Source organism: Pangasianodon hypophthalmus, chromosome 21 (assembly GCF_027358585.1).
Source record: "Pangasianodon hypophthalmus isolate fPanHyp1 chromosome 21, fPanHyp1.pri, whole genome shotgun sequence".
Classification (NCBI taxonomy): Eukaryota; Metazoa; Chordata; class Actinopteri; order Siluriformes; family Pangasiidae; genus Pangasianodon; species Pangasianodon hypophthalmus.
In genome coordinates, this window is record NC_069730.1 from 10,323,024 (window position 1) to 10,335,887 (window position 12,864).

General features: G+C 40.9%; 1 protein-coding gene across 4 annotated transcripts in view; it reads left to right on the top strand.

The window, feature by feature from the left end:
• Positions 1-11,293, top strand: part of atp1a2a (ATPase Na+/K+ transporting subunit alpha 2a) — a 74,034-nt gene extending 62,741 nt beyond the window's left edge. For all 4 annotated transcript variants that reach the window (XM_053227529.1, XM_026925209.3, XM_053227530.1 and 1 more), the window contains 4 exons: positions 265-395; positions 587-688; positions 2,611-2,702; positions 10,697-11,293. In XM_053227529.1, coding sequence (XP_053083504.1) covers positions 265-395; positions 587-688; positions 2,611-2,702; positions 10,697-10,725 — 354 coding nt within the window. In that variant the 3' untranslated portion in view covers positions 10,726-11,293. The remainder of the gene's footprint in view (positions 1-264; positions 396-586; positions 689-2,610; positions 2,703-10,696) is intronic.
• Positions 11,294-12,864: the final 1,571 nt, after the last annotated feature.

Consider the following 12,864-nt stretch of genomic DNA (forward strand, 5'->3'; position numbering starts at 1 on the left):
TGCACTTCTGATTAGATGCTAAACTGCATTTCGTTACTCTGTATTTATACATGTGTAATGACAATAAAGTTGAATCTAATCTAATCTAATCTAATCTTTGTCCCTAAAAACACACAGGTTATCCAGATTATTCATATGCAGATATCCATGAAAACACAGACATTTTAACATAACTGTTCACTGATTCGAAAGTAAATGCACATTGGCAGTAAAATTGTATTACTTATATCTGTTTGTGCTCTTTTGTGTTTCTTTTTTATTCAGACCTATGAGCAGCGCAAGATCGTGGAGTTCACTTGTCACACATCCTTCTTCGTGAGCATTGTGGTGGTGCAGTGGGCTGACCTCATCATCTGCAAAACACGAAGAAATTCCCTTTTTCAGCAGGGCATGAAGTATGTGGTGTGAGAATTTATGAGAGAAAGAGATGTGCATGTGAACTATTTAAGAAATAATAATAATAATGTGAAAAGATACATTCTTCATCTGAGAACATTTGTGTGCTTGGCTCAAGACTGTTACCCATACAGAAAAGGATTTGTAGTGTCAGTCCGAATGGAACTCCATTTAATTTCCTGTCCTATAGAAATAAGATTCTGATCTTTGGCCTGTTTGCTGAGACGGCCCTTGCTGCGTTCCTGTCCTACTGCCCTGGAATGGATATTGCTTTGCGCATGTACCCACTCAAGTAAGACAGAGAGACTCACTCTCACAGACACACACATTCTCTTTTATTACTACCTTTGATTTACAGACAAGTCCATAAGTATTTGGACAGGGACACAATTTTTGCCTCTGTACACCACCATAATGGATTTGAAATAAAGCAATGATAAAGCAAAGAAATGTAGACTGTCAGCTTTAATTAAAGGGGTTTACCAAAAATATTGCATTAACTGCTTAGGAATTACAGCCATTTTTTATATAGTCCCTCCATTTTCACAGGCTCAAAAGTATTTGGACAAACTAACAATCATAAATATTAGGATTATTTTTAATACTTTGTATGCAGAGCCATTGCAGTCAATGACTGCCTGAAGTCTGGAACCCACTGACATGACCAAATTCTGAGTTTCCTCCCTTGAGATGCTATGCCAGGCCTTCACTGCAGCCACCTTCAGTTGCTGGTTGTTTGTGGGTCTTTCTTCAGTAAGTGAAAAGCATGCTCAATTGGGCTGAGGTCAAATGACTGACTCAGGCATTTAAGAACATTCCATTTCCAAGCTCTTGGGTTGCTTTCACTGTACATTTTTGGGTCATTATCCATCTGTACGGTGAAGCACCATCCTGTTAGTTTTGGAGCATTTGACTGAATCTGAGCAGAACGTATAGCTCTATACACTTCAGAATTCATCCCGCTACTTCTATCAGCAGTCACATCATCAATAAACACCAGTGACCCAGTTCCACTGGCAGCCATACATGCCCATACCATAACACTGCCTCTACATGTTTGACAGATGATGTGGTATGCTTTGGATCATGAGCCCTTCCTTTCCTTCTCCATACTCTTCTCTTCCCACCATTCTGGTACAAATTAATCTTGCATCAGAAATGGGCAGGCTTTTTTTTAATAGAGGTTTTTTCCCTTCCCCCCAAAGTCTAATCTGGCCTTCCTGTTCTTGAGTGTTACCCGTGGTTTGCATCTTGAGGTAAACCATATGTATTTACATTCATGAAAGTGTCTCTGAGTGTAGACTTTGACAATGATACGGCTACCTCCTCGAGAGTGTTCTTGACTTGGCTAGATGTTGTGAAGGGGTTTTTCTTCAACAAGGAAAGAATTCTGCGTTCATCCACTTTAGTTGTCTTCTGTGGTCTTCCAGGACCACATAGTGAGTTCCCATAAACAGCTACCAACTGCAAATTCAACACTTGAAATCAACTCCAGATCTTTTATCTCCTTAATTTGTCATGAAATAGGGAGGAAACAGGCTACATCTGGCCATTAAACTGCTTATCAGTCAATTTTCCAATTACTTTCGAGCCTGTAAAAATGGATGTTCACAATGGCTGTAATTCCTAAATGATTAATGCAATATTTTTGTTAAATTCCTTTAAAGCTGAAAGTCTACAAATCAATCACATCTTGATTGCTTAATTTCCAATCCATCGTAGCGGTGTACAGAGGCAAAATTACGAAAATTGTCACTGTCCAAATACTTATGGACCTGACCGTACGTATTGCAGTAGCTTAATAATACCAGGCTTAATCCTAACTCTAGTCTTAACCTTGGTAATCAAAATTAAATCATTTGGCTCTTTTAGTTTTTCAAAATTTCAAAAATAGTTCATTTTCTTCATGGAGGCCAGTTTTTACCACAAGGTAAAAATGGTCATGTATATTGGTCACACACACTTGGCATGCAGTTACTGACCAGAGCCAAGTTCCCTATACAAGTAATCATAGAACAACTTCATTAGGTGTTTGAGTGAATGTCATGAAGACACTTTATACCATTTTATGAATATCACTTAGATACAATGACTCAGAAATGCAGAACTTATCTGCTCTTGCTGATTCATCTCCCCCTCTCACCCTCTTCTCTTTTTTTTGAACTCCCTCTCTCTCTCTGCTCTTTCTCTCCATTCTACTTACTCTCTTTTTAGGGTGTACTGGTGGTTCTGTGCTCTTCCATATAGCCTGCTCATCTTTATCTATGACGAAATCCGCAAATTAATTCTGAGGAGGAGGCCAGGAGGTGAGCAAACCAAACATTATAATATGAGTTCTACTTCCTTTCGTTTCAGATGTGTTCAGTGTGGTTGCCTTCAGAACTATTGGAGTATTCCCATTTGCTCATTTCCTAGCCAAGTACTAATAGCAAAATCGTCACCTTGTGACTGTGATCTAACGTCTCCCCATTATGTTAAGCTTGTCCTTTTTCCCCCCATCCTGAGCTTATCAAGGAATTGAAGAAGTATAGCATTCTGTTCTACGTTTCTTCCTAAATCTGCAGCGTCAAAAGGAGTGTACATTAACACACAACTTGGGTGATGGTTACTATTCTCATCTTGAAAACAGACAGGTGGCCTATTGTTTGTGTCACCATGAGTGCTATGGATGCAGAGTAACTAATTTCTTCTTTTCATAAATTCATGACTTGTTGGGAATTTTTGAACTTACCAAGCCTCTTGTATTTCTGGGCAGATGGAAAGCTGTTTCTTCTGCCAGGCCTTGATAGATTGGATGATGGACAATGATCAATGCCCAAATCTTTTGAGACCAGAGCATCTGTGACAAACACTTACAGAGCCTTGCACTGCAGCATAATACCAATAGTGATGCATAAAATTTGTAAGCTGTGTAACGCTAGCTATTCATTATCCTTCCTTTGATGCTGTATGGTAAGACAAACAGCAGGAAGAAAATCAACAGCAAACATGGCTGTAGATCCCTCAGTGAACAAAAAGGGTAGCTATCCTTTGCTGCATTGTTGTGGCAGGAACAAAAACGAGCAAAATGGGGTCTTTCTCAGCCCTGTTTCAATTATGGAAGCCTTCCTGAAATTGCGAGTGGCAACATTCATTCATTCATGTTCTGCAGCTGTTTTATTCTGGCCAGGGTCACAGTGAATCCAGGGCATATCCCAGGAATACTGACCACAAGGCAGGAATACAACCTGGATGGGATGCTAGTTAATTGTAGGATACCATGCACACGCATTTACACACTCATGTTCTAAGGGTTGGTGAGATTCCAAAAAGGCAAAAATCTCAAAAGTCAAAAGGCAGACAGCAAAAGATAAAGAACTAGTAACAAAAGGTAAATAAAGTGGCTTGGTACTCACATGAAGAACACAAGGACTGAGCAAAGAACAAAGAAAAGGGAGGGTTTAAAATAGCCCTAAGCAAAATATAGGAATGGGGCCCTATTCAATTCCATACCTTGATTATCCTTGAGCTTTCTTTCTTTGTTGTGATGCTTGCTGCTGCACAGCGTTGTTTCAAATTTCTAAAAAGGGGTGAATGAGAATGTTTAACGAAGGAACACTTTAAGAACACAATTTTGCTACCATAAATTACAATACATACAATTTACAAATACAATACCTTTTTTCTGTTTCTCTCTTTCTTTAATGTACCTTTCCTTCATCAACTTGAACAAACTATTTTCAAGGTAACTAAAACTTGGTCCTGCGATCGTTGGCTTCAGCAAATCTCATACAAGACTCCATGGCTATTGTTTTTCTAATTTCACACTCAAAGGAGAGAAATGCTAGGGCAGACAGCCTGTCTTGTTACACTGTTGACCTCAGGTACGTTTTCATATGTTTCAGAGAAGAAAACCTTCTCTCACTTGATGCCACTGTCAAAGGAACTGTGAGGAGGAGTTTGAAAGCTATACTCATATTATGATACAGATCAAGAAATCAGAGACAGGTGAAAACAATAAAGAAGGTTGACGAGGCAAGTCAAAAGAAAAAACACAAAGGCACTAGATGTCTCCATCTAGTGTCCAAAGTCTATATTGTCCAAAATTCTAAAATATCCACTCATTTAGCATAGCTAAGTTTCCCAAGGAAACCTGGAAGAATCCCACATGGACATGGGGAGAATATTCAGAACTCTGTACAGACAGTAACTCAAGCTCAGGATCAAACTGGAGACCCTGGATCTGTGAGGCAGCAGCACTGTGAGTGGCAATACATTGCACATACTGTATATAGACATTCTATTGGTGTATGGTATGCTATTATTTGCAACACTAGTAGTGAAACTGGGTATGTTGTGTTGCATGCACTTTTGATGCTGGCTGAATGATCAGTGCCTGTCAGCCATATCACAAAGGCCAGTAGTAGGGTATGTGCACCCTGAGGCCTTGATCCAGTGCACATTTTCTCCCTGCAAAGAGGGAAGCTGCAAGGCAGGGAGATGTGTCAAAAAATTTGAGAGTAAAATAAAAGTGGAAAATATACTAGTTAGCTGCAATATACTGGTATGGGCTGACAACACCAAACACCAAGGGGGCATGACATTGCAAGCACTGTTGAGATTGGGTAAATTAAAGTAAATTCTGGAAGTGATCAGATGCACATCTTCGGTTTAAGAGCTGCCTACTTATTGTGCAGATGCAGTCAGATAGCAGGTGTCCTGTGTCAATGCAGACCTGTGCCATGGGCATTGGCAAATTCACAAGGAGCTAGTTTAGCTAATGGGGAACACCTACGGAAATGGATCTGTTAGAGAATAGACAGACAACTTACTTTCCAGTGTGGTTCACAGATAGGTCAAAGACAAATTCAATTAAATTGAAATTCATTTAGGTTTTTATTTATATAATGCTTTTAACAATGGACATTCTCACAAAGCAGCTTTACATAAATCTGGAATTAGATTTAGATCTCTACTGAGCAAACCAGAAGCGAGAATGGCAAGGAAAAACTCCCTGAAATTACATAAGGAAGAAACCTTGAAAGGAAACCAAACACAAAAGGGAACCCATCCTCTTCTGGGTGATACTGAATTATGAGTGCGATTATGAGTCATTACTCTTCCTCAACTGTATGCTATAAAGTCAAAAAGTACTGAGTGTCTTGATCTGTCTTGCACGAGCATCAGATTCTTTTATTTTTTTCATTACTTTTTAGCTTTAAATCTATAGTATCCAAGTGAAGTTTTCCACTGACTAATGAATGAGACTTAAACTGGTTTATCTTTTGTCTAACCAAGTGAAACCATTCACAGCCATCTTATCCATGTGGTATCGTCCACAGCAATCTCACAGCAATCTTTAGGCTATCCATTTGGAGACCATTCTCAGCAGCACTGAGTAATTCTCAGGTGAACTAAGGTCCATGTAGAAGTAGGCATTAGGCAGGTCTGGAGGGCAGAAGAGTCAGGGTCACTGGCATCTCATCAGCCAGCAGGGGTAACAGGTAGCTCGACATAGAGGGAGAGAGAGGGGGGATAGCCAAAAGTTCATTCAGCACTTTAGATGCAAGACATCTAATATTTAGCAGTCCTAGTGTCACATCAAAGGTGTTGGCTGTGCATGTGTTGACCAGGATGCATTGCCGCACATAACTACCTGCATGGCCTAACTACAATGTAACTGCACTCCCAGAGAAATGGGCGACTGTAGCACAGCAGAGCCCACACTTTGAAATTATGGGTCTGGTGCATGGGGCAATTCCAGTGTACTGGCATGTTTGCAAAGGGTCAGACACTCTTGAGTGCATATGCTTCATCTACATGTCAGTTGTATGCAGACAAGTGGAAAATTTTCTCACTGTGGTGCGAAACACTAGGTATAAACCCCATATCTTTGACCATGAACGTTTTGGGGTTTTTGAGTTTTTCAGGTGAGGGCTTTCAAGTGCTTTCAAGTGCTTTGTGGAAGTGACTGGTGGATCACTGACCAGCTGTTTTTGTATTTGGGAGCACCATAAAGGGGCTCTGCTGTCTAAATACAGGTTATTACTGTACTTAGTACCCATGTACTCTGTGGTGCCCTTTGAACAATTTTTATCCAAAATGTAGAATATCAGAATTTTGAGGGGTTTTTGAGAAGAGTTCAAAACTGGGAGTGATTCTCAGAACAGTATCAGCAGTCAAGTGATTCTCATCCTCAACAGGGAGCAGTATCAACACTTTTGGTGATTTTTATTCTTGAGTGTTATTCTCAATCAATACTACACTGCTCAGAAAAATTAAGGGAACACAAATCACACATTGGATCTCGATGAACGAAATATTCAAGTTGAAAATCTTTGCTTATATACATTGTGTAATTTGTTGAGAAAAAAATGATGTCACAATGGTCAGTGGAAGTGAAAGTCATCAGCACATTGAGGGCAAAAGCACCCCGAAAATCAAAAGCACCCCGAAAATCAAAGTAAAAAAATTTAAATTACAGGCTGATCCAACTTGCATGAATTTCATCACAGCAACTCACAATGTAAGTCAGTAGTGTGTATGGCACGTGGGGGCTGCTCCTGACAACGTCTGAGCATGCTCCTGAGGAGATGGTGGATGGTGTCCTGGGGGATCTCCTCCCAGACCTGGATCAGGACATCAGCGAGCTTCTGGACAGTCTGTGGTGCTACCTGGTGGCTTCGGATGCTCCGGTACATAACGTCCCAGAGGTTCTCAATTGGAGTCAGGTCTGGGGAACGTCAGGGCCAGTCAATGGCATCAATGCTTTCGTCATCCAGAAACTGCCTGCACACTCTGACATAATGTTCCCCATGGCATCTCCAGACTCTTTCACATCTGTCACATATGCTCAGTGTGAACCTGCTCTCATCTGTAAAGAGAACGGGGTGCCAATGGCAGACCTGCCAATTCTGGTGTTCACTGGCAAATGCCAATCGAGCTGCACGGTGGCTGCACACCAAACTTCCTTGGGACTGCATGTATGGATGTGCCATCCTGAAGGAGCTAGACTACCTGTGCAACACTGGGTTGCAGCTGGGTTGCAGCTATTGCCTCATACTACAAGTAGTGACAAGGACCCTAACAAAACACAAAACTAGAGACAAATCAGTCAGGAAGGATAAGGAGAGAGCAATTGTCTGTGGCCACCACCTGCAAAACCATTCCCTTTTTGGGAGTTGCCTTGCTGTTGCCTCTCCAGTGAACTTGTCACTTTCATTTGCACCAAAGCAGGTGAAACTGATTCAAAATCACTTATGCTCCCTAACTGGACAGAGCAATATCACTGAAGTTTAATTGGCTTGGTGTAATACTGGGATGATTAAGTGTTCCCTTGTTTTGTTTTGTTTTTTTTGTTTTTTTTTTTGAGTAGTGTATTTATTGGTGCTGTTATAAACCCTCATAATGACTTTGATATACAGACTCCTCTAGTTCTGAAGGAACCTTCCTTGGTAGTCTAAAACAAAAGTAGAATGAAAGGTCACTTGTGTTGACAAGAATGACCAGAGGACAAGTGTGTTGTAGCAAGGGCCTTTTACAGGCTACACACATGAGGTCAGGGACAAGAAGTGATGGCTTTGCTATTGGTATTCAACAAGGAAATGAGCACAAAGGAATACTCCACAAGTCATAGAGCCATGTGTATATAAGTATGTGTATATAATTGGAAAATCTGGCCTTTTCTACAAAGCAGTTAACATGGTCAATATTGCAAATTTTCTTACATTTAAATAGGGACCTAGAAATAGTGCAGTATCTTGAATATTAAATATTTTGTTATATATTTGTTGAATATTAAATACTTTGTTTTAAATATTTCAAAATTCCAAAACCATCTGTTTATTTCCAATTTTAAATGAAAAAAAAAATCCCAGATTTTCAATCTGGTCTCAGACCAATGGACATACACTGTATATTATACACTGTTCAGCCATAACATTAAAGCCACCTACCTAATATTGTGTAGGTCCCACTTGTGCCACCAAAACAGCTCTGACCTGTTGAAGAATGGACTCCACAAAACCTCTGAAAGTGTGGTCTGCTATCTGGCACAAGACTTTAGCAGCAGATCCTTTAAGTCCTCTAAGTTGCAAGGTGGGACCGCCATGGATCAGACTTGTTTGTCTAGCACAACCCACAAATGCTCTATTGGAGCATCTATTTGAGATCTGGGGAATTTGAAGGCCAAGTCAACACCTTGAACTCTTTATGTCCTTCAAACTATTCACGAACAATTTTTGCAGTGTGGCAGGGTGCATTATCCTGCTGAAAGAGGCCACTGCCAGTAGGGAATACCGTTGCCATGAAGGGGTGGACTTGGTCTGCAACAATGTTTAGGTAGGTGGTACATGTCGACATAACATCCACATGAATGCCAGGACCCAAGGTTTCCCAGCAGAAAATTGCCCAGTGCATCACACTGCCTCCAATGGCTTGCCTTCTTCCCATAGTGCATCCTGGTGCCATCACTTCCCCAGGTAAGCGACGCACACACACCCGGCTGTCCAAATGATGTAAAAGAAAACATGATTCTTCAGACCAGGCCACCTTCTTTCATTGCTCCATGGTTCAGTTCTGATGATCACCTGTCCATTGTAGGTGTTTTCTGCTGTGGACAGGGGTCAGCGTGGGCACTCCGACCAGTCAGCAACTAAGCAGCCCCATGCACAGCAAGCTTCAATACACTGTGTGTTTTGACACCTTTCTATCATAGCCAGCATTAACTTTGGCAGCAATTTGTGCTACAGTAGCTCTTCTATGGGATTGGACCAGACAGGCTATCCTGCATCAAAGAGTCTTGGGCGCCCATGACCCTGTCACTGGTTGTCCTTCCTTGGACCACTTTTGTTAGGTACTAATGACTGCATACCAGGGACACCCCACAAGACCTGCCGTTTTGGAGATGCTCCAACACATTTGTCTAGCCATCACAATTTGGCCCTTGTCTAAGTTGCTTAGATCCTTACTCATGCCCATTTTCCCTGTTTCCAACACATCAACTTCGAGAACTGACTCGGGTGCCATTGTAACGAGATAATCGATGTTATTCATTTCATTTGTCAGTACTTTTAATGTTATGGCTACATTGATCAGCCATAACATTATGACCACTGACAGGTGAAGTGAATAACATTAATTATCTCATTACAGTGGCATCTGTGAAGGGGAGAGATATATCAGGCAGCAAGTGAACAGTCAGTTCTCAAAGTTAATGTGTTGGAAGCAGGAAAAATGGACAAGTGTAAGGATCTGAGTGACTTTGACAAGGGCCAAATTGTGTTGGCTAGACGACTGGGTCAGAGTATCTCCAAAACGGCAGGTCTCATGGGGTGTTCCCAGTATGCAGTGGTTAGTATCTACCAAAAGTGGTCCAAGGAAGGACAACTGGTGAACTGGCAACAGGGTCATGGGCGGCCAAGAGTTACTGATGAGTGTGGGGAGCGAAGGCTATCCCTTCTGTTCCAATCCCATAGAAGAGCTACTGTAGCACAAATTGCTGCAAAAGTTTATGCTGGCTATGATAGAAAGGTGTCAGAACACACAGTGCATCGCAGCTTCCTGCATATGGGGCTGCATAGCAGCAGACTGGTCAGAGTGCCCATGCCGACCCCTGTCCACCGCTGAACGTGCCTACAATGGGCAAATGAGCATCAGAACTGGACCATGGAGCAATGGAAGAAGATAGCCTGGTCAGATGAGTCATGTATTCTTTTACATCATGTGGATGGCCAGGTATATGTGTCGTTTTCCCTGGGGTAGAGATGCCACCAGGATGCACTATGGGAAGAATGCAAGCCAGTGGAGGCAGTATGAAGCTCTGGGCAATGTTCTGCTGGGAAACTTTGGGTCCTGGCTTTCATGTGGATGTTACTTTGACACATACCACCTACCTACACACTGTTACAGACCAAGTACACTCCTTCATGGAATGAAGAATTCAAGCTGTTGACTTGGCCACCAAATTCCCCAGACTTCAATCCGATTGTGCATCTGTGGGATGTGCTAGACAAATGAATCCGATCTATGGAGGCCCCACCTTGCAACTTACAGGACTTAAAGGAGTTGCTAGTCTTGGTGCCAGATACCACAGAACACCTTCAGAGGTCTTGTGGAGTCCATGCCTCAACAGGTCAGAGCTGTTTTGGCATCACAAAGCGGACGTACGCAATATTAAGCAGGTGGTTTTAATGTTATGGCTGATCGGTGTATATACACACACACACATCCACATATGTCCATGGACCCATTATAAAAAGTTTTTTTCTTTAAATAACTATGAACAGTAAGTTTAGTCATTTCTCCTCTGTTCTCTTCACAGGTTGGGTGGAAAAAGAGACCTACTATTAATGGATATAAACTATAAACTGTCTATCAAGGTGTATTATCAAAATGTGTTGTTATGGTCTGAACAAGGGTTTCTAACTCCTGTAGTAAAGATGTCCTGCTCTAATGGTTTTACTCTTTCACTGCCTTAAAGTACCTCATTTATCTTATCAGTGCATTATCAGGGTTGCATCAATTCTTCTATGCTATTGATGTGAAAATTTATCTATGTGAAATTTCATATTTGGCATGCTGGTGCTAAATTACTCTTATGAGATGACAGCGGGTGTAATAATTGGCATTATTATGAATAGGATACCTCTTTGAATTCCTGAGTCTAAAACTAAGGAACCATACATGATCAAATGTTTATTTGTGATCAAATACTTACTGTGATCTAAGACAGAATGCCTCATCTGTCAGAAAACTTGTGCTGAAAAGCTGTTGATTAACACTATATGTGGTGCTAGTGCAGTGACATTTTAACTCTCAGTGAATAGATTAATCAGGTTCAACATTGTCTGTAAAAACTTACTAAACAACTGGTATTTGGCAATGTGATGTATTTAAAAAAATTAAATCTAAATTAAAACCTTTGACTATTTCAATTTGTCAGAAACTTTCATTCATTCATCATCAGTAACTGCTTTCTTCTGGTCAGGGTTACAGGGGATCCCTAGCCTATCCTGAGAAACCAGTCCATCGTAGAGCTCCATGCATGTACACAATCTCAGTCATTGTCAGATAAACTTGTCATTGATATATTAGGCCTAGGAGTGTAGGTCTAAAAATAACTTTTTGCTGTTCGTTACGGTCTGAGAGTGAATGCATATGCAGCATTGCAAAATGGTTTAATTAACTCTGTAAGTGAATTTCTTTCTGGGAGTGGATACGCAAGCTGGCATACAACAGTTTCGCTAGTTATCTGGTTGTGATCAATTTAAAAACTCAGTTTAATTCAGTAAAATGTTAGGTTAGTCAGTGCTGGGCATAATGTTCTGTACACTAAGATCTAGCAGTAAAATGCTGGAGAAAATAAGTGTGAAAATTTCAGTAAAACACAATAGAAAGTACAGATGTTGAATGTTTAAGTGTGTCACTGTTGGTTTTTTTTTTCCCATCTTCCAAACACTAGCCAAACAAGGCCTACCATTAACGCCAGTGGACCTGGCAAAACTAAAGCCAATCCTCCTGATTCCTCTGGAAAATTGCCAAAGTTCCCCCTAACAGAGGTCTTGTATACATCTTGTATTGTCATCTTCTTTCAGCTGTTCCCATTAGGGGTCACCACAGCGGATCACTGACCCTCATATTTGATTTGGCAGGTCTTTTTTTTTTTTGGTACACCGGATGCCCTTCCTCACGCAATCCTCTGTTAATTTGTCCTGGCTTGGGAGCGGCACTGGAATGCACTGTTGTGTGCAACCCCAGTGGCTGGAGTCAGTTCCCTGGCCGCGAATTGAGCCCATGCAGCTGCGGTATGAGCGCTGTGGCCTAACCACTAGTCCTCCAGGGATCTGTTGTATATATCTTATAAATTCTCAAATAGTTTAGTTTCTTCCTTTTCATTACTGTAACCTGCTACTCAAGCTCAAGAGCTGAAAGCAGTTTGATCATAGAGGTGCATCTCTCTATATTCAATGTCAAATATATTAAATTGGCAATCAATCTGGCAATCTATTTATCTTGAGTGGGTAAGATATTATATAGTGGGATAGTGGGCCCTTGAAGCCAATGCCAATTGAGAGGTTTGGAAGCCAAAAAGATTATGTGCAATTTCTTAGGAATAAATTATATATATATAATAAAATGCATTTTCTGTTGGTTTTTTTCATTCACTCATTCATCTTCATTAACCACATTGTCCTTGGTTGTAGTGGATTTGGAGCCTATCCTGGGAACACTGGGGGTGAGGTGGAAATACACCCTGGATAGGATGCCAGTCCATTATAGGACCACATGCACACTCACATTCATATACACACAAGGGGGAAATTTAGCATACCCATTCGCCCTACTAGTAGATTTTCAGAGCTCAGGATCAAACCAGGTACCTCATAGCTTTAGAGTCCTGACACTACCCTCTGCACTACTGCTTATGATATAAGTAATAAAATGATTTATTTAATAAAATAATTAAATAAATTTTACTAATTTTAACTG